This window comes from Ciconia boyciana, chromosome 4, assembly GCF_034638445.1.
Source record: "Ciconia boyciana chromosome 4, ASM3463844v1, whole genome shotgun sequence".
Lineage (NCBI taxonomy): Eukaryota > Metazoa > Chordata > Aves > Ciconiiformes > Ciconiidae > Ciconia > Ciconia boyciana.
Genome location: NC_132937.1, coordinates 53,452,796 through 53,479,920, shown reverse-complemented (window position 1 = coordinate 53,479,920; position 27,125 = coordinate 53,452,796). Strand labels below are relative to the sequence as shown.

The window sequence follows — 27,125 nt, the reverse complement described above, 5'->3', positions numbered from 1 at the left end:
TGAACTTACAAGCTTAAACAAGGGATTGTGGGAATGAGAAGGTTGGAGTAAGATGCGAGCTCTAACAAAAATGCCAATTCCCTTTGTGCAATAAACTAGACAAGGAAATCACAGTGCAGAATGGGTAAGAAAATAGGGTCAAACAAGGAAACTGGTGCTTTGCAGAAGACCTAACAGCGCTGAACTGGTGAAGAAGATTCCCCTTCTGAAATCTGGAGTTCAAAAGAACTCTAGGACCAAATATGTTTCTTTCTGACATTGTTCCCCCAAGGACAAGATGTGGGAGCTGTTGTTATGGTCTTGCTTTCTGATCATTGATACACCTTACTAGAAACCAAAGAGTAGTAAGCTGCATGGAAGAAAAGGAGAACTTGGTGTCCAAGGAGTAAAAGTTTGCAAGGACTAGCTGCTAGCTCCATTGTTCAAACTCTTCAGTATTAAGATATTTTTCCTGTGCTCGTTACATTAAAAAAAAAAAAAAGTCCTTCCATTTGAGAATGAGGACAAAAAAAATAGTTGCTGCAAGACAAGGCTGGTAATGATGTCAAGAATACATTAAATTTAGCACATGTGAAAAATAGTATAAGTAGATTATTCCTGAAAATTTTGGTTTAACTACAGAGAAGATTCTCCTGGCAGCCTTTTGCAGTTCTTCAGTGCTTTCAGAGGGAAAATTTGCCTTATATCTAAATCATCTTTGTTGAAAAATTAAATCTACTCTACTTAAAGGAGATGGAAGCACAAACTGACCACTAGCCCTTTTAAATAATCTTTTACGCATTGGAAAGTGGCTATTAAACTCCTTCAGTCTTTACCATTGATCTGTTATTTTATAATTTCATTAATCACACACTTGCAATCTTTTCTCTTAGCTAACATGTTCAAAACTTCTTAGAATTCTTGTTCCTTTCTTCCAATACGTGTATTTTATGTGTGGTGCCCAAAACAAGATACAATATTTTACAGAGTGCCTTGACACTGCGAAGTAGCAAAATACATGTCCTCTGTGAAATCCTCTGCAAGAAATAATGCCTGACAAGCTGGCAATGGTTCTACTATGAAGAGCAGTAGATTTGACAAGCAGATGGCCTTCATGCTATGAAATACCATCTTCATGTTCCTGAGAAACAGACACTGGTATTTGTCCAACATGTGGATCTTTCCAAAATAAACACACACATCCACAAACCAAAAAAACCCTCCAAAAAACTAACCAACTGCAATTTTGGCTTTTTCCACAACTCATGACTTTGCATCTCACATATGTCAATCTTATAAAGGGAGGGATAACATGTAAAAATACATGCATTATGCATGCAAATACATTTTCATGACCAACAACTTTTCCCCTCTTGGCTTACTATAATTTTATGTACAAACATGGGAAAAACATTTTAAAAAGTACAGACTAAGTACATTTCAGTGGTCATTCACGAGTGATATTTCATTTAAATCTTGATTTGGTCTTGTGGAATTCAAACTACAGAAATTAGCTTCCAGAAATAAAAGAAAATCCTTGTTATACTTGGGAAAAAATACAAAGATAGCCAAACTCAAACCTTTAACTTCAATAAAACCTGTTTCTTCTTGCCTTAACTAGTAACTGATTTTTAAATCAAATGATCTAGAGACTTTTCTAAAGATTTTAATGTTTAGAATTGAAAAATGTTGGCAAATATCACAATAATTATTTTTTTCCTTCATGGCTAACTTTCAAATTGTTACTGTTGTAATTGTTTTAGAAACAGAAAATGAAAATTAATAATTGCAGCTTTTTGCATCTTTTTTGCACTTTCAAACAATATTTTTCTCATGAGAAGGTGCAACATCTATTTGCAGATAACAGCAAGTCTATTGCTGAAACACTACTTATAAAAAATGTCTGGAAAAGTGACATTTGACCCTTTACAAATAGATAAATAGTATACGGAAGCTTACTTTTTTATTATTTACCTTAGTTTTCATTATTTTTTAGGACATGCTTTTCATACTAACAAAAATGTGCAGCCTTTTTCAATCATAATTTATAAAGAAACAAAACTTGTAAATATCAGTATTTTGGCGGTTTTGAGTGTCACACACCCTTTCTCACCACTATTGTCTACTGAGATCTTAATGACAAACATATATCGCCACACATCTCTAAAGGCAAAGTGAAGCAGGAAAATTTAAATTCTTTAGAGAATATAAGCAGAGTTTCCTGGTTGGAGCGGTACAGGAACTGTTATTTTGTTACAAACAGAACAGAAATTATAGACTTGCAATGTTTAGATCACTTTCACTGACTTAAAATATTGTTTTCCCAAGTGACCTAAAAAACTGAGTAAAACAATAGTATGACTATTTTGTACAGGGTGTTCCTAGTGATAATCATACTTTCTTCAACACCTAATACAAAACACAAACATCGTTTTAACAAATAACACTTGGCTGACCTAGAAGATAGGACGAAGGAATAAGAGAGTCACATCCAATTCCTCATGGATTCTCAGCTTGGGTCCTGGTTTTTGCACAGTTTACCTTATGAACATGATCCGACTGACATTTCACAAATTCCTGGATAAATGTTGCTACACTCTGCCAGCAGAGAGACAGGCTGTGTCATGCACAGATCAATAATAGCACTGTGTTTCTTCAGCCTCAAAATCAAAAGTGCTTCACCTGGCAAAAGCCATGGCCCTTGAGGATCTGACATATATAAACTGAATACCCTACACCGGATGTCTACTACAAAATCTTCCAGTGTAAAGACAAGTCTAGAGATACACAGTGAGTATATGCAAATAAGAAAATATATATTTGTATATATAAAAAACTTTTAAACTCCTTTTTATGAAAAGTAAGAAATACCACAAAGCAGCAGCTGAATAATGGAAATGAGACTAAAATTTTACAATTCTTGACAGAAAAATATAAACACAGTCAGGACAGCCCAATATTCATAATCTTTTGAGGAATTTACTATAAAATGCAAGTACTTTTTGAACTGTACACAGTAATATGTATGACAGTGGGCTGCAATAAAATGCACTGTAAGCTATATGTAATGCCTTCTTATGAAAATTACGTTCATTAAAAACATAGAACATCAGAAACCTTTTCTCTTCTTTAGGGAAACTACTCGAAGTAGAGGTCTTGAGACTGTAAATTGTTATATACTACCTCTCGTTTCAGGCCTCAGTATAGGAAACAATGGAAATTTATGTCTCCTACTGCTTAGCTTTCCTCATTATTATCTTAACTTTATTTTTTAGTGACAGAGCTTGTAAAATTTATCTCTTCAAGTAACTGCAGCACCTGTAGATTTTCAATTGAAATTACTATCTATCAGAATGCCTTTCCCTCACTTGTTTCTCATAGTAAATTTAGTTTTCTTTTTTTCTGCCAAAGTTTCTATTGCAAACAATACTTTGAAAAATAAGTATTTTTATTCTTTGGAAGCCAAACCTTTAATAAAATATCTCAATTTGAGTCTTTTATCAAGATTTTGACTCAAAAAAGATTAATCTGTCGCTATGCCCCCAAATTAAAATGAAAATCTTTCTCCTTTAAGTATTTCACTACTACCTCACTAAAAAACTGTTTCCTTACACTCAACCCTACAGGTAGACAAAAGAATATGAAAGAAATATTAAAAAACAGTGATTTATCTTTTTCTTTTCTGAATTTTCCTTACCAGTGTATGCACTACCTAAATTAAAGAGCTTTAGTCTTCTCTCAGCTCTGCAATCAGCAACTCTAAGGGGCTGCACCAGACCAATGTAATCCTAAATTCTGTGTACATTACACCACAAAAGCTATTTTTCCTTCTTTTTGCATTTCTTCTGCTAAAGACTAATTGTCTTTTAATGTTCCTGTTGCACACTGTGGAACATTAATTTCCTTTTGGTTACTCCTTTTGTCTCATCCATTTTCCCTGTGCCATGACTATATTTGTATGTCTTGAGTGGTGATGGCTTCTTCCTCTGCCTCAGAATTTCTCCTCTTTATAACATGATGTTTGAACATCATTAGAACACTCCTCCTTGGCTTCATTTAGACCCTTATAAAACATTGGTTTGACTTTTCTTAAATTTATCATCCATGTTTACATCTCTTCTCCACAGCACTATTAAATGCATTCTGGGTTTCATCACAAAAGTACTGTTGCCCAGCTGTGCTCTATGAAGTACACACATTTCTTCCATCAGTTCTTCAGATAAGTGAAGAAGAATATTACTGAAGTTGAGAACATACCTGCCTGTTTGTTCTTTTCATGAATTCAGCTCACAGCATTAAACATATCCTCTCTCTTCCTGTCTCTATTTTTTTCATGCTTCCTACAGAATAGTGTCTTTTTTATTCCCTTCAGAAAGACTCTGCCCACTGCTAACCATAAGCAGTTGATTTCTCTCTAACTCTTAGATTAATTGTCCAATATCACTGCAGTTCTCTGACTCCAATTGGCAATGGCCAATTACAGTCACATAAAAATTACACAGCTCATATCTGGTATGATTCTATCTTGTTTCAGTTCTGTGTCCTTGAATTTTTTTTCAATCTTCCTTCGCTACACTGAAGACTCTACAAGCAAATTTCTTTTTCTTAGATATTTAAACTGGAGTTACCTTTTAATCTACTCTCTGAAAACCTCAAATTGCTCTCTGTAATGGTATATTTTCAAATCCTTTTCATAAGTCTTCTTCTAATGCTTTTTACCTCCATCAATCTCTTTCCTGGATTCTGGTATTAGAGCTACATAGAGTATTCTAGGAGCAGTCAAATCATGCCAAGTGAAAGAAAACATATTCTCTCTGCTCCTGTTGTATAGCTTCCAGTTTATACATTCAAGGACTGCGCTAGTGTTTTTCACAATGGCAATGGGAGTTCATGCTCAGCTCAGTACCTACTAGGACTCTCATTTTTCTTCAGAGTCCCTGGTTCCCAGGAGACAGCCATTCAGCCTCGCTCAACAGGAACTTGAGCAATGTATTGGTTTTCATTATGATGTAATGATTTCCTCATTAAAAACACTGTGAGGTCATAATGATCTATACTTTCCAATCAGCCACTGGTGGATGATTGAAAGCTTAGAATAGCTGTCAATGACTGAAGATATCCTCTTGCACTGGCTTGGATTTTTTACATTGCCACTAATTTTTAAAAAATGATTGAAAGATTTTACCTCTAAAACAAACAGCAAAAAGACTGTCATATATTTCATAGTATATCCAAATAGAATAGATGTGTAAGGTGTAAACCATTATCTTGGGGGAAAAAAATAATGTTATCATTTATGTGAGGGATCAACTGAAAAATTAATTTCATGGTACGTGAGATTCTGAGCTAGTCAAAATGATTAAGTGGTACTTATATGCACCAATTTAACCTTAAGGCATGAATTGAGACATTGAGTCTATACTGTGTTCCTTGTGTCAGTGCTTAGCTCCAATCCAAATACTAAGTAAAACCAATCATGATGAAGATAATTTTTGGAATTTAATCTCCTATGTACATTTTAATACAAGCAATCATTGTTGCACAGGGGCACGCAACAAAAATGAGTGGATGTGCTTATAAGCTTAAGATGTGCTTAAGACTTCTAGATACTTTCAGCTCATAGAGCCATTTTTGCAATCACATGACCCTTCTCCTTCAACTTCTTAGGAAATCCAACTCCTCAAATAAGGAACGAAACCATCTCTTACCGATTCACCTATTACGTGCATCTACCTTGCTAACCACACTGAGCACCCTGCTCCACCAATCTGATGTTCCCTAACTTCACAATGAGGGAAATTTATTTAACACATTAGGACAGGAGCAAAGGAAAGGGAAGTAAGGTAAAAGGATGCATTAGGAGAGCGGAGGAGAATCAACTCACTTAACCTTCACAATATAAAGGAATTTAAAAGTATTTCCCCAATTTCTCTTGAAAACTTGTCATAAGAACATAATCAGGAAAACCTTTACCTAGGCCAGGAAAGAGAGAAAAGAGAGATTGTTAGGTAAAAAACCATCATGAAACAGACAATTGCAAACAAAGGGAGAGAATTCAAACTTCCAAGGTAGGATATACAGCTGATAGAAATGCAAGGCATCTATTTCTTGCATTTTAGTAGCACCTATATAGAATGGCACACAGAGGTGTTATTGCATAGTCTATCACAATACTAAATCATACAATATTAAAAAAATTATGCAGCTACATCCTCTATTGTAATTCCTTCCCTGCAAGTTCAAAACACAAAAGAACCTCTCACCATAGAGAGGTCTATATTCAAGACTAGAGCCAATAAAACTTATTTTTACCACCATACCCAGGAGGTCTTGAAATTTCATTGAATTCAGTGGAAATAAGCACATGTATAAAATGGTTAGTAAATCACTTTCATAGTTAATACTGGTAGTTACTAATAATGAATAATTCATGGACCACTCCAGTGAACAAGCCTAAGAGTACTGATCCAATTGCAACCCAAACTGGTTTTCTATGACAATCTATGAGAAAATCAGACTGCCAGTGCTGAAATGTAATCTCTTGTATACATATGAATAATTATTCCCAAATCAATTGATCTTTCGGGGTGAGATTTGATGGTGAATAAATATTATCTGACAAAACCTTTTATTATCCACAGAACTTTACATAGTAGAAGGTTCAAGAACCCAGTCTAGCTCTATGCTTAGCTTTAATTAAATTAGCAGATCACACTGAATTCAATGAAGACATTCCTGTGAGCACAAAAGGAAATCCTATTATGACGGTATTTGTTGAGCTTTTCCAGGTCTCAAATAGTATCTTATTCAGGAAATTTTTGGGGAAGAAACTGCAAACTGAGTTCTATTTTTTGTCTAATAATAAGGTAAGATTCAATGCACAAGGAAAGTTTGATCAAATCACAGGGAAGGTGAAGAAAAATAAGCTACATATCACATGAAATCCATAAAGTAAAAATTACAGGATGATATCTTCCACTGTTTACTGTACTATATGTACAAGTATAGTCTATTACTATATTATACTATCAGATATAAATATATTAGATATGCTTATAGATATGTGTACTACCTCTATTTGTAACATTGCAAGAACATGCTAATCCTTGTGATACACGTTCTTTCTTTTAATATATAAGTAAACTTTTCAGGATTTCTACATGATACAGCAATATAAACTATATTGGTTGTAAGTATATTCTATTAACTTCATGCAGTCTCCACAATTTTTTCTTTATAATATATTTTTCTAGAATCTACCTATCTCTAAGTTACTTCATTTTGACAGCAATATAATATAACTCTCATAGTTCTAGTTCACGCCAACTGTTCTCTTTAATTTATGAATGAGACTAATTTCCTACATGCAATATACTTCAACTGTTGTTCATCAATAATTCAACAAGTCTATTGTAATTTTTCTTCAGAGATCAATATAAATGTAAAAGGTATTTTGCTTTATTTTTGTTTTGTAATGAAAGCACAGTTTCACGATAAATATATTTTACAGTGTAGTTCTGTTAACGGAACTGACTTCAGGATGCTGTAAGTTTTCAATGCAGCACACTATAAAAATAAGTAAAATAATAAAAAAAAATTTTGGAGTAGATGCATTTTAAAAGGCCAGTTACTTTCATGTTTACCATTTGGCAATTCCTCATTTTATTTCCAGTCAACTTCTTTGACAGAGTAGAAAATAGAAATTTGAGAAGTGTTTTATATCAGCAGCAATGTTGAATCAGTAGTTTACTAGAGGAAAAATTATATAGAGATTTTCCCATTTAGTAACCAAAAAGTTTGAACAAACATATTTGACTAGCTGATCATGTTTCATTCCAGGCAGAATTTTGGACTAGCACTTGAAAAAGATGAATTCTAGTCTCACAGAGTCACAGAACATTGTCTGTTTCTGTTTCCAGCCTTCATAAGTGTGACGTCATAGCCTGATTTTCAATTTATTAGGCTCAGCAAAGCTCTAATAAAACTACAGTTCTATTTCTACAATTCTATAATTCTATACGAAATAATTCTATAATTCTACAATTCTATACAAAACTATTCTTCTCAACATTGTCAATTCAAAGCCTTCAAAATCTACAGGTAGGGCCCAGAAATTGAATTTAAATTCCATAATGTTTAAGTTTGAAATACATTACAGAAAATTTTTCCTACCTACAGATAATGTTGTTCAGGTCTGGAAGACTGCGGTGAGTCCAGGAAGAATGGCTTTCTCTCAAGAATACATAGACTGGGGGGTGTGCGTGCAGAGACCCACAAAGAGGTCTCTTCAAGGCCTGCATACACAATGATAACAGCAGTGTGACCTCAGAAGAAAAAAACATAGAATTTATACCCAATCAAATTTTGAGAAGACCTCAGTCTCATCCTGGCACATAGTTTAGTTCAATTATTAGATAAACCTCTGCTGTCTTAGATTGTATTTGCAAACTCTGGAAAGGTCAGGCAGCATATCCTGCTTTATCACACTTTTATCCCTTCTGGTTTACCTTTTCACTTCTGCTGCATTTTAAGAAAAAGTAGAATAGAAAATTTGCTGGTTTGATTTTTAAATACTTTTGAGAAACTATCTTTACTTCTTTTTGAATATTGTGCCCAAAGATTATAGTTCCTGCAAATTAACCAAGACTACTCTTATTCAAAGCAGTTAGGAAAGGATAATCCATACACTTCTAAAGAAGGAGAGGAGGGAGAAATCACATTTCTCCTTATGTTTTTGGGAACAGACTTTTCCTAAACAGCTTCAAAGAATTCTTTGAGTGTTTCATTACACTCGGTGCTAAAGGTGGATGGTTGCAGAAATAATTTTGCACTGTGTTTGTCAAAAGTGTTAAAAGGGGTATATTTAGCTTTTTTATTTTTTATTTTTATTTTTAAGATGGATAAAAGTAAGATATTCCAGACTTAAGTATGCCCTGTAAGAAAGGAAATGGACATTGTTGAACAGAGCAGAAACAAATTGAATTGTTATTAGATTATTTTTTATCTATTAAAATATGAGGTCATTACAGCAGCTGTTTTTATTTTGTTTTTACTCCTTCTATATATGAAAGTCAGAATTCTTGCATATACTACTGATGTATTAGTCATCTCTTGTACAGTTTATCTGTAAAAATTACCATTTATGCTTAACATAGAAGTCTTCCAAATTTTAATTCTTCTAAAACTTTTTCTAAAATTTTATCATTCAGATATTTTGTAGGTATGATTAGTATTATCTGATGTACATAATGAAAAATATCTTTTCATGACACCAGAGGAAAAAAAAAACACTTAATCTAGAAAAGATGACACTGAATGCAGAAGCTTTCTTATGAACTTAATAAAAAAAAGCACAAATGCTCTGGAGTATCTCCATGAAAGAGGAGTCAAAAAGATAAAACCAGGACACATGCAGAAGTGTTTTGGGAGACAACAATTGGATGTGTCTATAAGAATTTCTAACTGGAGAATGTTTATGTAGAAAGCCCCAAAAAACTGTCAAAACAGTTACATGTTTGCTGTAATGAACAAAAGTGAAGAAGTTCCAAAAGCAGTTTTAGCTTACTGCAGGGTAATTACAAACAGCATTCAGTTTATAATTTCAAGCTTATTCCTAAAATTTACTTTAAGGAAACCATAGACGTACAAAAATTGTTATGTAAATAACAATATATCTTTAAAGAGTGAATAATCCCTTCATGAAAACTAGAATCAAAGTGATATCTTTGTATAAATAATAGTTAAGTCAGTAATTTACAATGCATCTAAATTCATCAGTTTCTTCTTTGTTTCAGTGTAATTGAATAATGCTAAATTGGCTGGTTTACGCATATTTCTGTACCATAAGAACAGTGAAGCTGTAGTGCTGAATTTGCAGATGCAACTCTGAATTCTGAGCTGTTCTCTGATCGATTGGGCAGTAAAAGATAGTCAAGAGAATATGTAGGGAAAGCCACAAACAAACTTTAAAGAATAAAAAGCTTTCTCTAGCCCTTTACTCTTCTGCTTTTCATGCTCCTACCTTTCTATGCTTGAGATAATCCACTAGATAAACAAACTTTTGGCAAGAAAATTGTATTTTAAAAGCACAGTATGAGCTCAGGGCAAAAAAGTTCCTTAAATTTCAAAGAAAATTGAAAATAGAATGGCTAAAGTAAAGTTTGGAGAGATTTTTAAAATGTTATTAAAAAAAAAAAAAGCTTTTCTTGCCAATTCGGCAAAAACATAGTTACATATCTGCAGGAATGCATCTGAAGAACTTTACTTAAGCCCTCACATTATCCTCTCCAAAGGATCTGTCAGTGTTTGGTTGACTTGCTCCCATTCTTTGAGATTCATGTTTCCTGCTGAAGTAGACTTACACAGGCACTTTGCAAATGCCGAGGGCATTCCATTAAGAATTGCAGCTTTTCCTGTTACATCATCTGAGAAACACTGGAGAACTGATGCAAAAGATCCTACAGTACTTTTGATCAGTCGACCTGTGAGTGGCTTTGACATGAATAAGATAAGCACTAATGACTTAACTTTCTTATGATTTTAATTTCTTATTCAATACACTTTGTCTGAACTTTTGCAACAAGAATGACACCTACTGCATAAAACTAATTATAATTACTGTGCTGTATGCAATAAATACACTTTTCTCATAAGCAGTCATTTAGTGATAGAAATGAGTAGAGGGGGGAATACTTAGAAAAAATTTTTTCCTGGCTTTTTACAACAATTCGTTTCAGGTGATTTTCTAAGAAACTAAGGAAATGCTATATCCCTTTGTTTCTACATTACGTATCAGCTCCAGCTGTGATTTCTATACAGTAATAGCAAAATGTAACTACTGTACTTCTGTACAGACGGCCTTGACTCAGTGTTGATGTGAATCCTTGCAGAATGCAAGCTTTCATTCTCACATGTACCGTCACTTTACAGTCATTTCTGCAGAAATATGCAAAGAATTGCTTTTGCAGAAAAAAAAACAAAGCAAGAAATCTATTTTACTGCAAAGAGTTGATAAGGCCAAACAAAAAAAGAACTTGAATCCAGCATTCTGAACTCCTACAAGCAGACAGACAAATATATACATATATACATACATGTCTGTGTGTATCTTCAAGAAAAATACACAAAACCATACATGTACATACATTCTGAAAATCAACAGATGCCAGACAGTCCTTAGCTTGTATGAACTGTAAAATCTGTCTCAAAATGAACATCTGGAACATTTAAATCTTAAATCCAGAGTCGATCTTCTAGCCCTAGATTCCTTGGGGATTATAATGAAGCACTGACTGCACAAACATCTGCCCTTGTCTGCTAATGGATATATTTTCTTACCTAAATTCAGGCAACATGGCATCTCGTCCAAGCCATGATGTTAATGTTTACAGTTGCTATACTTACCTTAGCCCAGCATCACAAGTTCACTGTTAATATAACATTACTCAGAACTTTATGATTACATATGGAAGCTTATTTCTGGATACTAGTCATTTTGACACTCTTGAAGTGTTTACGAGTCTCCCTAAATGTAGAGATTGTCTCAATCTTTTAGTTTTTCATGGTTTGTTAGCTTGTTTTTTACCTTCTACCTGTGCAAGAAAATTCTAAAATCTAATGTAACAGAAGCATTGAGAAGAAACAATGACAACAGTGTTGTTGCTAGTGAAAAAAATATTTTACAATAAAGTCATTTCCCTTGCAATATCTTAAAACTTCACTTCTAGATAGTATTTCTTACAAAAAACACACAAAACCCCCACACAAATATGTGCTTTACAACCATTTGATCTGTCTGAATCATGGTTCTCTCTCTAAAACATGCATGTACCCTGCAGTGACTGTGTAGGTTCTTTAGCTCCTTAATTTTCACTTGGCAAGTAGCCCAAGCCTCTGCTTTAAATTTCCCACTTGGTAGCACTAGTATGGCACCTGAAGAGTAATTAGTTGTAAGAAAGGGAATTTGAATTCGTTGCTGAGAAGGAAAAAAATGTGCATGCCTAATAAAGATTTTTCCTTGAGTACCTGCAACGCCATTTATTTATTTTTGCTTAGAATGCACCACCCTTTGAATAGAACAGTGACCATTTTTAATTTTTTTTTTAAACTTTCCAGAAAAAATGAGTGAAAGAAAACTGGGTTGGTTTTAAGACCACGCTATTTCACTTTTAGTCAGTCTTTTACATTACAGCAGCACTTATCTTAACACAAATTTTGCCTTTTTTTTTTTTTAAACAGTTTCCTGATAATGGCCTTTTTTATTTTATTTCTCACATTGCTCTCCTATGGACACCTAAGGTGTAGTCTTCCAGGAAGGCAAATCATGAAGATGTCTGAGCAAGCAGAATATTTTACCTAAATTACACATATAACTCTCTGTGAAGTTTATACTGTCCATGAAACTTTACATTATGATACTGTTTGTGAGATAGGCAGATCTCCATTGGTTCCAATGACCTTGGAAACTCTTTTTGAACAATTCATTACATATATATAGTTATGCAAAATGAGTAACAGAAATGAGGTTTTCCCTCCTCTAGAAATTAGCAGTTCCCCAGCCCTAAGAAAGTGAAAAGTGCTGCTCCTGATACTGCTTCTGCCTTCTGTGCAAAGACAGAAATGCAGAGAAGTTTGAGGGGGAGGGGATTTGATTTCTTTTTTAATGTCTGCCTCCTTCCAGCAAGTCCATCTGTTGTAGCACTATAATTCTGGAAGCAGGATGTGTGTGTGACCAACAGGAGACAATTACTGCAAAAGTGTTTGTTGATTCAGCTCTATAAAGGGCAGACCAATCACTACTGTATGAATAGAAAAGAATTCCAGCTGAGGAGCTGCATATAGATTAACACAAAATACATATATATAAATGAGAATGGGGAAAACCAGAAAGGAGTAATAGTATGGGAAAGGATTAAGTACGAATGAAGACTGAAGTAGAGAAGAAAGCTGGCATCTTTGGGGCTGTTAACCAAATAGTTTACTAGTCTCTGTTTTCATAAATCTTGTTCTCTAGCTTTCTACCTTGACAGAGAGAAATGGGATTAAACAGATATGGAACTGGTCTGAGCCCCCTTTGGAGGAAAACTCCAGTTGCCTTGAGCACTCCACTCTTGGGGCGTATGGAGACAGTTGGTTTCTCCAAAAGTGCCTGTTCTTCACAGAGGAATGGGTGCTAGTTCATGTGAACTGACCAGATTCTCAGGAAAGTTCTCAGACCACAAGCTAAAAGTGAAATTTCCCTCACCCATTTGAATGCAGGTAAAATGTGAGCATGAAGACCACTTCTTTTTCAGAAGTATTAATGAATTGGGTTGATACAATGGTAAAGCAGGCCTGAATATCATGTGTACATAATAACTGATTCAGAATCTCATATAAAGCATGCTAATATAGAATATTTCATAATTTTGATCATAACATTAAGAGACAAAAATCAATGTTATCAAAATTTCACAGAATTACAACAGAATTAAGCTGAACATTGTAAGACACCATAATGAAAAGTACTTTACCTCTATGGTCAGTTTACTAGTTTGAAGTCTCTGATCAGCCAAATGTAGCTGAGTTGTTAGTTTTTCATTGGTTTCTTTAAATCCCTTCACAGAAGACACTGCTGTCTTTTTTTCATTCTTCAAAACAGCTATCTGCTGCTGCAATGACTTAATTCTTTCCTGCAGTAGAGTAACAGAGTAGCCCGGTTTCTGGACAATGATGTTTCTCCTTTTTGTTCTGTTCACTAAACATAAAATGGTATGTTACTAAACTGACAGATCATCATAAATAAGATGATTTCTGATTTTTCTTTGGCCCTTCAAAACACTGTTCTAGCCTCTAAAATACTTCTCAGTAAGCAAACTGATAAATTAATTCAGTTAACCTATAAGTGCTCTATGTTGTTCTTTTTCTGAAGTGCCAACACTGCAAACTCAACAAGGACTTGGAAGTTAAATGTGGCTCAAGTTTCTGACTGGTATTACCAGAAATAGAGGCTTCAGTGTTTTGTTACCAGATTTCTTTTAAGGTCTAAGCCAAAATACCGTTGATTTTGTTTAAATGGCTGTGTTGGCTACAAGGGGCAAACAAGAACAAAAGATAGTGAAAAGACTTATTTTAGTCAGTAGATTCAACAGGTGGGACTTAGTAAAAATAGAGTATATTTTAACTGTGTGAAAAATGCTGTTTGACAGTCACTTTTTATATGACAACTTCACTTTAAAATAATGAGCTAAATCTTTGAAAATATACTCATGCAAATTTAAACCAGCAAATCCTGCAATAGCATATAAGTGGGTTTGTGTAGTATAGAAGAGGCTTTGGAGTATCAGGCAGGAATGTTTTGTCAATCTTACTTATGATGTTGCCAAAAATATATAATATTCCTACCTTTGCTTAGAATTGATGGATAAGATGTTATGAGACAGCAGATCTTCCTCCTCTTGGAATGTAACTTTTCTGGATCTTTACTCTGTGAATGGCCCTAAATAAAAAACACAAGCACAGAGCTAGCAACTCTTCATTCTGGCACACCAACCACAATACTCCAAAGTTTTCCAGTCTGAATTGAAACAACAAAAATTACCTCAAATAATACACAAAATTCTAGTGAAGTTTAATTTGAAAATCAGTCTTACACCATCAGCCAGTGAAAAGTACAAACTTCTGTCTTTCCCATCAAATGTAGAAGAAATAACAAACTGTTATAGGTAAATCATAACCCTTTCCAAAGAATCCCAGAGAAAAATGAAGTGTCTGTTAATGCCTGCATTATTTTTTTAGAAAAGATATGAATTTACTCGTAGGGAAAAAAGATGGTGTGTATTACTTGAAAGCCTACAATATCATATTTTTCAAGATATTGAAGTGAAAATAAAAAGGAATAGCAGTCATTAGTTCAAAAGGAGAAAGATCAGATTAGACACTGACCTGTAACTGGAAGATGCATGAATATATATCAACATGCAAATACAATCCCTGTGTTTGTACAGGGTTTAACAAAAGTCAGCTGCATGCCTTTCAAATACCTGATTTGAAAAATCAGATCTTTCCAGAACCTATCAAATGTTCCATGACAGAAGCAGAGGCTGAAGAAGAATGCTGCTTGCAATATGTAAAATGAAAATGGCCAGAGCATGGCTTACTCCAAAATCAAAGTACTATTTCCCTGGCTCTTAAATGATCAGTGTATTTTGAAACATTTTTGTTCTGGAATTCTGCAACATTTATCCAATTCTTAAAGTCTTCAATGTGCAATTTCTATGTGATATCATGCAACATATTTCTGGAAATATTCATAACTAAAATAGCTGTTCATCAAATTTAAAAGAGTAAACAGCAACAGATTATCTATTAACTGCACTGAACAAATTATTGACAAGATAGGTAGGTTAGCTTAGCCATGAATTCTAGATTTGTACAATCACCACACAATTTGAAGGACAGGGAAATAGGATATGCTAGGAAAAAAGAAAAGAAATACAAGTGCCAACTTTTCAGATTAAAACCAAAGCAAAGGAAAACAAAGGAGGTCAAGCTCTTGTAGGTCTGTCTCCTTTGAGTAGTCTCTTAATTATTTTATTCCATGTCTCAAAGACAACAATGGAAAACAGTGCTAAGTCCCTATCAGTATGACCAGAAGATCCTACAAACACTGAAGACGTGTAATTGGATGACCGATGCTAGTCTGAAATGGTGATTACATGTTACAGAGAACTGAGCTCTCAGCAGATGATGAGCAAATGACCCATGCCTGCAGCAAAAAGATGAAGATCTCCACTCTAGGCCACAGCTCTGATAAATGTATGAGTTGTAAGAGAGTGCTTATAACTCTCCTGATGCTGCACAGGGTATTATATATTTATACCACGTGGGGCAAAACTGCGAAAGTCCTTGTGTCATAAATTATCTCATCTCCAACCCCAGGCATAGCTCAGGACTTAGGAGATTTCTCTAGCCTCTCTTTGTATGACAATACCATGACCCAGCTGAAGTGTACTTAAATCCTCAGGAGGGATTTAAGATTTCTCTTAAAATTGGTGTTCCCAATGGTCAATACTAAACCCTTTTGCAATGCTATCTTCTGTACTCACAAACCATGTTTTCAGGTGCTTCTCCTGCAACAGGGGACTTCTGCTGAAGCATGTTTACCTGCTTAGGGCTCTTGGGATGCTTCCTGTGTATGCTCCAAGTCCACCAGTCTGTTACATACATGTATCAGAATATATCTGTGTTTGTTTTTTCCAGTAGGAACAGAGACGAAATGTAATATAGGCAAACAGGAGAAGTACTGTGTCTACACTACCAAGGAAGAGAGACCAGAGCCTCCTGGATTCCCTGCCTTGTACATCCTCACTCAGGAGCAGCAGGAGATAACAGGAGTAGCATACTCTGTCAGATTTTCACATATATCATGTGCACCTGCTTATAGTGTGTATTCTATACCAACAGATGGTTGCAGAAGAATTTCCCTTTTTTTCAGCTTTTCTGCCAGAAAAATAGATCTTTTGATGGAAACACACAATCAAGAATATATAACAAGACCAGAGAGTTTGTATGTGCTTTAAAATTTTGGAGACTAAGAAAATATAATCTGTTTTCAAACTCTTTATTATATCACCATAACAGAATTTCAAACTAGTTTTCCAACAGCAGCGAGTTGTTCAGTGTTTCAGTATTCTGTTTGTTGAACTAAGAAACAACAATATCTGCTTGTGTTTTAAATTCCATGAAGTGATTTATTTGGGCAAACACAGGAGAGAAAAAGTATTAGACACTGTTCAAAAGTCCAAAAATGAGTCATCTGTTACAGATTGTATAGAGCCTCTAAAGACCTGGGAAACGACCAGCTGGCCCTCTGCTGTGAGAAAACAGCATATAGATGTTAGGAATGAGACAAGGGGTTCAAATCCCAGACAATGAATGTAAATGGGCTAAGAAGAAGCTAAAAGCACAGTTTTCTCTAGACAGTATCTCCTGGACAGAGATAGAGCCAAAAGCATCTAAGATGGAGACAACTCTTTCTGCGCACACCAATCGAACTGAGAGGTGGTCATGTTTCATTAGTCAGTACACCATTTTGCTAGAGGCGAGGAGGGGATGTTGCCATTTCCTTGTTATGGGTTAGGTCACCCTGCTCTGTATGGCTTTTCTGATTGAGAGACAGTTTAATGGGATGTCTGCGGCATTCTTTGTCTGGACTGTGAGACAGCAGGACTAGCTTACAGCAGCTTTACATTTTTTAATCACCTTTTGCACTCCTGATACCCCCTCCAAATACTTTCGCAGACTAATTGTTCAGAAAATATTCTAAATGATAATGAAACTACCCATTGAATACCTGGAAACAGATTTTCTTTTCAGTTTACAACAAGAGTCAAATTAATTAAAAGGGGAACAGCAGTGATAATACTAACTATTAAACTTCAACACTCTGCACAGGAGAACAAAACAAGTTCTATTATATACCTTTTTATTATACTGCTGGTTTTTGCCTTCTAACTGAACAGTGTTGCAGGCCTTTTCACTATCTTGTATTTGCTTTTTTCCCTGTTGTTTACTTCTGTCTGGCAGTAGATCAACGTTTTGCACTGTCTTCATAATCACTGTTTCCAAACTTTCAGAAGTTGGTATTTCATAGTCACTAAAACAGCACATTCAGGAAAACAAAACAAAATAAAGCTGAACGTTAAAAGTTCCAAACAGCCAGTGCCTGAGCACATAAAAAATAACACATGCAAGAAAGAAGAGAAACTAATATAAAATCCAAACAGTAGTAAGTTGACTTATTCAACAGATGTTTACAAATACAATAAAGAAGAAGTCTCTGAAATTGTCTTATCAAGTTCTACTCTGTCAAATGGAATCTCACTCTACAATGCATGGACGTCTGCGACTTTAACTGCTTCCTAAAGGACAGCTTTTGTTACAGCCTACAAAAGTGACATACATTAAAAAATATTTGATGATACTTCTAGTCTGTGAATGGCTCACAAAGATATACTACATTTCTACTTCCTTTCATTTTCACATTTGATAACAAAACAAACAAATGCACTATAGTTCACTCAATAACATTTTATTTCAATTAAACTTTATTTGTAGTCTTGACCGAGACAAACTCAGATATCAAACTTCAGTGAAATCTCTGCCTAACACCCCTTGGGAGTGCTTTTAAATTCTGTAAGCTTGGTGGTCCTTCTACTGAAATTGCCTGCCACGCAGAGACCTGAACCTGAAACTTTCATTCTACTTCAAAAATTTCCTTAAACTTGCACTCAATGTACTCTTAATTTCCAGTTTTTCACTGCTTTGCCCTAGATTATAATTTGTTTTCTGATATTCAGTGAAGTCTATCTTAAAACATGAAGTCTTGGACATATCATTTTCTATACCACCAGTGGCTATTCATCACCATTTGTGCAAATGGATTTGTGAAGGAATCCCTTGACAGAAGGTAATTTTGATTTGTTACTTTTTAAACCAAGACATTTAAAAAGGCACAACTGAGTTCAAATTAAGAAACGTCATAAAAATCAATGGTTTAGAGATGGAGGCTACTTAACCAGAGAAAAGGCCTCAAATTGAAGAGAAGAGTTCATACAGAAACATGTTTATACTTTCCAAAACCTATCCTGACACATTGGTATGTCTTATTGACCAACAAGAACAGAAATCAATGTAATAGTTTGAAGGCGCTGCAGTAGCACAGAGATATTTCTAACTATGTACATGTTTCCCTCACCTGAATGCTTTCAAGGAATGTTCTATTTAGAAAATGGAAGGCTTGAATCTAGAAACTCAGAGACAGCTACTAGTGATAAAGAACAGTATTTATTAATAAGTAGAACAGGGAACTAACTGAAGATATTTCCCTAACTTGTTGAGAATGACATCTTGAAACATCACCTTCAAAAATGTTCAGTATAGTACAACAAGAATTCCCTAACCTGATACTTGTACAATTATTGAAAGTAGTAGTTATGGCTAACCATGACAACTGAAGCCACACAATTACCTTTCACTTCACTTCAAACTCAAATTGCAATGACAATTTGTTTGCTTGATTTTGTTCTTAAAAAGCAAAACATAGGAAACTAAATAAAAAGCTCACTAATGGCAACAGAAAAACGTGTATGTTTTCTGTAAAATCAGATCTGCAATATTAAATTAAACAGAAAAACAAGCAAGCTTTACATTAATGATAGCAACTGACAAATTACTTGGTTCTTAAATCTGTTTTCTCTCTCAAAATATTGTGTTCAGGAGCCCCCTGTTTTGCATGGGGAGAAGCAGCAGAAGGGCTTCGTTTGCCACTGTTGATGTGCTCCATATGACATATAAAGCCAATGTGAAGCCTACGAAGACGATTCCATTTTCTTTATTCTTTTGTGACCTTCTCTATATTTTGGGTAAATACGGGCTTGAGAAATTTATTTGCATATCTCTCAGGACAAAGTATTGAAAGACAGGGTGTGACACCCGTTTACCTAATGGCTTACTGCTGCCTCCTCAAGTATGTGTGGACAAATAGAAGCTTTTATGAAGCTTGCCAGTGCAATTTTCTGAGGGCCTTGTGACTCATGACTGGGACTCTATGCAGTAACAATTACCTTTAAAGAACTGATTTTTAACCATCATTCAATTAAAGTTAGTACAATGACTGTGCATAAAACATACATGAAATAATTAGTGTGGATGGTTCTTAATTTAAAGGATGTTAAACAGCTTGTAGACATCTGCTAGCAAGCTGAAATGGGTCATTCAAAATTTATCTAACTAAATTAAGGAGAAAAAATGTTTCTCCTCCCGGGTCGGCATGTCACAAGATAACTAAACCGACTTAGTAGGCTTGCCTGGGAATCCTTAGCTGTCAGTGGTGAATATGCAAAGGGCCAGCAAATTAAATCAACCTGCCAAACTGTCAATTTCAAGCCTCATGACTGCATGAAAATAGCATCACTGGAAGAAATCAAGCATTGCCTTCTTTTGGGTTTCCTGGCACCTATTCAAATACTCATGCAGTTGTGGCTAATTTTGCATGCAAATTTCAGTCAATAAGCTCAGAACAAGACCTCCCAAGATATTTCAAAGGATCTGACAGTATTTTTTTTGAATACCAAATCAACAGTAGTTGAAATTCAATCTCCATTTGCTAGTGCTTTACATATGCACAGTGTCCCCTCTACAGGGCTAAGTTAATGAGAGCCGTACCTGCTTTCACTCACATCCTCCCAGCCGTCCTTACTGAAGTTCTCAAATACATTACTCATAACCTTGATGGACTGTTTGAGAAAAGCTCCATGATGTCCCAAAGAGCTCTTTTTCTTGGCTGGTTTTAATTTAACCTTGGTGCCTGCTATCTTGCAATTACATTGCTCAGAGGTTGCCACTGCTTTGGCTTCATCCAGCAAACACTTCAGCTCCTGCACTTGACTCAGCAAATCTTCATTTTCATTTCTCAACCTGTTAGCTTCTTCCACTTGCCTCTTCAAAGAGGCAGCTTCTTTTTCCTGCTCATCAATCACTAATAGAAGTTCTGCTTTGTCTTTTCTTATTTCACAAATCCTCTTACGCAGCATTTCCAGCTCTCTTTCTCTTGTGTCTGCATCTTCCTTTTGCACTTTTAAAGATGCATTCAAATCATTTTTCTCCTTCAATAAGTCTTTATTTACTTCTTTCTGTTTCTTTAGTTCCCCTTCAATAGCTTTGAATCTTCTTTCTAGTTGTTGTACCTAACAAAAACAATTTTAGCATTCATAATATTTCAGCCTATCCAGTAGAAAAAAAACTGTTTTCAAATGTATTTATTATTTGACAATAATATTACATTAAGCACAAGGACAAAAGCAATCTATAGTCCTTAATTTAAAAATAATTCTAATGTAGTGCAGATGAAAACATTTTAGCTGCAATAATACAGCTGTTGAGCAAAGGGCAGATGGTAAAAGAAGTTAAAATTCCAGGCAAAGTGACATAGAAGTTTAAGTATGCTAATGAACCTTCCTGATGCATCTTGAGCTCATTACTGATTTGGTTATACATACTAATGGAATTTAAAAAAACATTTCCAGAAGGAAAACTATTTTGAAATACAGACAATTTTGCACTAGCTATCTAAATCAACAGGTTCTTTCAAGTGTTGTAAATACACAAATTAAATATTAATTTGATCTTCCAAAAAACCCCAAACAAATCATAGCAAGAGGTATCAGAAGATCAGCACCTAAAGAATATGAAGCCTGAAATATATCTTCTGCTCACAGAAGGGGAAAATCAATCATATTCCAATGAAGCCACTTTACAAGCTTCTTTTATGTAGTTTGAAGAAGCATATTCTACTTATATAGGATGCATATGCTCTGTTTGTAAAGTCCTTTGAGGTTTACACATATTCAAGGCCTTTAACAATAAACTGATTCTCAATGTTCTTCTGGAATATTTGCTTAAAGTTACAACCAAACCCCACAAATTCCAGAAATAAGTGGCAATTTTAATTTTAGCAGATACTAAAACAAACATCTAGTCTGTGAGATTTCCCCAGAAGCTTGCAAAGGGCATCAGAGTGAGTTTTGTGCTCAGTAACCACTTAGTCATTTTGGAGAAATATTTTTGGTCAGTTTTGTACAAGCTCCATCCCCACTCTTTCACTAGGGGAAGTGCCAGGTGCTCTAGGTTTTTCTGGACACTGGTAGAAAAGACTATTTTTCAGGGAACTACAGTAGAATGCACATGGCCAACTTCAGCTACTCACCTTGTAAAACACTGGCCAATTCCATCACTCTGTAGCAATACAAAATGTCAAAACTTGCTTTGACATTGAAAATATTGAAGCCATAGTATTTCTCAATAAATGCTATATGTTTTTGCAAGGACATTTTGCCAATGCATTTAAATTATTTTAAAACTTATGGAATTATTTACAAAGTGGTTACTGCAGATTTGATTTAGCTAAATGAGAGGTCTTAATGTACTGAGTAAATTAGGCCAAGTGCTGCTCAAACTTCATATACATTTGTGAATTTGATATTGAATTTGTGAGTTTGATAGCAAACCATTAATATGTATGCCTATCCATTGCTACCTTCCTTTACAGAAATTCACAGCATCCCCACAATGAAGAGAGATTGCCTTATGGCTACATAAAATTATTGGGTGAAATGAGAAATAAAAGGAATTTTTCCAAATGCTTCAATGAAACCAAAGTTTATGATCAAAATCATAACTTGTACTTTCCTCCCAATGATAAGGAGTTAGACCAGTATGTTTCTTCAACGACCTTCCCAAACTGAGATTCTGCTATTATTTTCTCAGTTCTTTAAAGCAACCTTTTGCACTCACTAGCATTTAAAGTCATGTATGACAGCTGGAAGGAAACAAACAATGAATAGCTTCTACACCTATCCCTAAGGCACCATCATAACTCTGTATATCCATAGAGATAAAAATTATGTAGTACCTGGCAAACAAAATTATAGTTCTGAAATATAGATGATAAGCAAGCATAAACTGTGTGACATTTCAGATGGTAGCATTCATATTATTTCAATTACTCACTCTACCTTAAGATAAATGAATGTGAGCACTTCCTATTCTGTGTGTTATTATTTTAACATGATGTTTGTCATTCAGTAATAACGAGATGACAGCCTTCATTGCCTGACCATATGGCAAGTGTTACAAGTATATGAAATCACATCATCTGCTGTAAATTACCATACTTTCTACAAGTTAATCCACACATAAAAAATAAATAGACATACCTGAACTGACATTCAAAGTTATAGATTTGTGTTTATTCAATTTAACCATGCTTTTAAAGATTTATAAGTAATTAAACAAATATTGTTTTGCAAAATGACAAACAAAAGGCATGATACTGTTTGAAGGATGTCTTTTCTTTGCAGCAAACAAAACATATGGTAAAATACAAGTGAGCCCTCTTAAGTGAACACCTGTTAACATACTAAACTACTTGTGTATATTACAAATATCAATACAAACAGCAACTAGTTAAGAGCATCTTGTTACTGTATGAGGTGAAACATGTAGAATGTTGAGCAGTAAAGATTAAATACTCATCATATTTGCTAACCCAAAGAATACTAAATGCACAAGGTACTATCTTGTGAAAAGAGTGATAAACCCACACATGTAAAAAATATTTGCATATGCAATGTTGTGCTAAAATTTATATACAACAAAAAGTGGATTTATCACTATTATGCATCAATTTTATTCTGTAGCAAGAGCTTTATGGAGATTAACACCTGAAATCATGTAAAGTTAAATACTCAGCAAAAGAAATTAAGGTTTCTGAACTTAAAAGTGGTAAAATGCTAAGCATATGTTACTTCCAATTTAGATAATTTCTTAGTTTTTAATGTTATACCTCTAAACATTCTTTTAATTTTCTCTGACATTAACCATGTTTATCTCACGTGATACATTCACAGCTATTTCACTAGAATTAATTTCTGACACTATTTTGGAAATCCATATTTTTGAATTAGAAAAGGAAAATAATGGCCTAAATTCATGAGCACTGACTTATACATATATGATTCTTATATTAAAATTTAGATCTGTTTGCTGGGGTTGGTATCTTACCTTCTGTAATGTCTGATGTGAAACTTCTTTCATATTCCTCTTTGCAGTACTGTTCTTGACCCCGTCACCTTCACTAAGTTTAAAAAGTGGCTCTATCAGAAAATAAATAATACATCTCTATCAGAGGATAAATAAAATACATTGTGACACCTAGTATTTCACTAAAACAATACCCAGACATTTTAAGGAAATGCATTCTTTACTTCCGCAATTATTTATAATGTGGTCTATTTTCTTGACAAGTCTTTTGGTCAGTTTCTAAAGAGTGACCTCTTTTCAAAGTGTTCTGTCAAATAATTATGAATCTTTGTAGCATCACAGTATGTTTTTTTCAGAGTACAAGCTTTTCAAAGGTACAATAGATCTGCAGGTTAAAGACGCTGTACTTTCATTCCGATTTTTATTCTTTTATAGACTATTCCCTCTGTGCCTTAAAAGCAGAAATCATTGCCTTTTTATCTACACAGTCACTACCAGTTTTGTTCTCTAGGTCTTGTCCCCTGCTAGGAGGATCAGAGTGATTGGTGAACAAAGCAAACAGTAACAGAATTAGGATGGATGAAAACTTTAAACCCCTTTTTTTGTTAAGTGAAAGATCATGTACTTCACCAGATAAATCACACAAATCATTCCATTGTAATACTGTGAATTCATAACAATTAGAAATTGATACAACCAATGAGAGCGAACATGACTCTAAGCATCACTCTTAGAGACAGCTATGCACTTTAGGTACTAAAACTCCCACAAAAAAAGACAAGTTAAAAATTAGATCTATTCATAGAGAAGAATGCTAAGAAAAAGTTTAGAAGTACTAATATGTATGGTAAATCAGAAGTAAAATACATTCTGTTTAGATTTGAACCAAGAGCTTAGCATTCACACATTGCCCACTGCTCACAGAAATGAGCAATTACCTCAGAAGGACTTTTTCTTAGAACATGAAATATTACGTTAAAGAACAAAAAATCCCAACACTGTAGAAACACCACAATATTCACATTTCTTTTCTTGCCCTTCTTCCCCCCAAATTAACTTATTAATCTTAAGGGATAAATATCTGTGCTACATGGTGGAGGTCTGCTTTAGAAGTATCATTTCAAACTACAAGCAGACGCTGCAGGTCACTTAAAAACTTTTGATTTATAAACAAAGCAAGTGTAGAAGAAAACTGTTACTCTCTGTAGATTCACAATCCTCTTGATATAAACAGTGACTAACAAGTTTGTTAGAGTGAATTAGACCTTTCTTTTGTCTTTGGAACATGTCATGGCCAATTAATACTTCTGTATTCATGAAATAAATGGAACACTATTCTAAAGATAATAAAAGCTGAAAAAGGTAAAACTATGTATCTGGGGAATATGTACCTTTACCTTGATATTAATATGTTAGTTCCCATGTTATTTCAGACTACAGTCCCCCAGCACAGTGGTACTGCATACATTTACAACATTCTTTAAGTAACACACAAAGATAATATGAACATGCTTTTCATCTTTTTCTAAATATTCACTCATTTGAATGCTTGCTGTAGCTTTTATATCAGCATTTACTGTACTCCACTGGAAAAAAAAATTATTTCCCGTAGTCAAAGAAACTGATCAAAGCACACAAGGTGTTATGTTTATTATGTGGATGTATTAAAATAAAATTTAAAACTCTATCTATAAATAAACATATTATAAGCAGAGAATAAAGAATACTACTGCAAAATAGATAGAAAAGACTATACACATTCAGTATTATCACAGAAGTCACAAGTAACATAAATTAAAGAAAAGCCAAAGGTCACTGATGCATAACCCTTTCTATCGAGTAGAAAATAAATGGCCTATTCAGCCCCCTTCTCCTCTCCTCCCTTCTAATTGTTATGTAATTGTTCACAGGAATTGGTTAGGGAGGAAATGAAACAGCATTGCCTATAACTGTCTGTCTGTCTATGACAGCAGAAAGATTCATTATATCAGTCTACTCAGCAAGACATACGGTCTACCCATCATACTCCCACATAAAAAAATACCAAGCTCTCCCTCAAGGAACAGACCACAAGCCATAAACCCCACTATCTTCAGTCATCAAATTATCATGGAAGTATACTTACGTCCCACTGAGAAAACATGGTTAACTGCCAGCTTTAGAACGTAACACTTAATTCCTAATTAATAGTCACCAAATCTGATGATGAGTTAGTTCAACACTGATGCCAAAATGGTATTTGAACTAGGATACTCCAGTTCACTATTACTATTTGCAGAAAGCTTTCTTACACAGTGAAAAATCCTATCAGTTTCAAAAAAGAGCTGTGTATTAGTCATTCATAGAGTACCTACATGAACTGCCAAAAGAATGAGATTTTTGCCTCCCATATGCACCAAGTGAAGGATTCCTCTGCCAAACAGGAGGTGCCATGGTGCAGAAAGCCACTGTGTTACTGACTCCAATGGTAGCCACCCATGCTCCCAAAGATGTGCTAAGTCTGACAGCCAGTGGGAAAAACCACTGTGAAGACCAGAAGAAGGGAATGCCATTCTCACACATGATCTGGGGACACGGTAGATTCAGAATAAGTCTCATAATGAAAGAAGCCTTCAAACTGCTGCATCCTTGAAGAAATAGGGAGCCAACAGTACCTTCTTTTAATAAGGCACTTGCTATTTTTCTGACTAGGATTAGATGGACCCACTTTCCTGCTTTTGGAGGAAATGGCCTGAGTACCTGCCAACACATTCTTTACATTCATACACAAATAATGACATGAATAGCATTAATAATGAATTTGGATTTGATGACTACTGGAAAATAATTAGCAATGGTGAAAGAGACAACTTGGAGGACTGAATCAGAATGGAAGGAAATTGAGAATGGCAGGAACAGTCTTCTTTTCCCCTGATCTCCTTCATCTTTGACCAGCAGGGTTTGAAAAATGATACGGAAGAGCAACAAAGCTATCCAGTACTTCCTCCTGACAAATACAACTGATATCTAATCAAGCAAGAGGATAGAGCCTATCTTTTTTAATACAGGGAAGCTCAGCCACTTTTTTCAGAATTTATCCCTTGATGTTAGAATGCCTGATGGAAACAGGTACCTGCCAAGGTGAAAGTGAACTCCAACATCATTGATAAGCTGAGTAAATTCATGTCAGGTTTCCTTTTAGAAAAGAAAACATACTTACTAAGACTGTGAACAAAATGAATTGAGACTGTATCAAGTTTAGACTCTCAGCAAATACAGATAACAGACCTGAGGTTGTACTTTTACTTGGGAAGAGGAAGGCATTTAATACCTATTTTAGGGCAGAGGCTGTACGCACTTTCTTGGCGCATGAGCAAAGATTGCTCACATACACTCATTTATGTTCAAAGATGGACACCCAGCTTCAGTCGTTATGGCGTAGTCTTCCAGAAAATGTCAACCAATTGATAAAAGTGTCCACCACACTGTAATGTCCTAGGATTTGCAAGGGGAACAAGAAGGAAATTACTTTTTATAGACTGGGTGAGCAACTGTTTTTTTTATATTTCAATCGGTAAAAGTTTGGA

At 34.7% G+C, this 27,125-nt stretch overlaps 1 protein-coding gene across 6 annotated transcripts in view; it reads right to left on the bottom strand.

Moving 5' to 3' along the window:
- Positions 1-27,125, bottom strand: part of CNTLN (centlein) — a 199,375-nt gene that overhangs the window by 44,375 nt on the left and 127,875 nt on the right. For all 6 annotated transcript variants that reach the window (XM_072860344.1, XM_072860352.1, XM_072860350.1 and 3 more), the window contains 5 exons: positions 23,581-23,672; positions 20,185-20,705; positions 17,440-17,614; positions 14,362-14,455; positions 13,491-13,714 (listed from right to left, as the gene is read on the bottom strand). In XM_072860344.1, the coding sequence (XP_072716445.1) occupies positions 13,491-13,714; positions 14,362-14,455; positions 17,440-17,614; positions 20,185-20,705; positions 23,581-23,672 (1,106 nt within the window). The remainder of the gene's footprint in view (positions 1-13,490; positions 13,715-14,361; positions 14,456-17,439; positions 17,615-20,184; positions 20,706-23,580; positions 23,673-27,125) is intronic.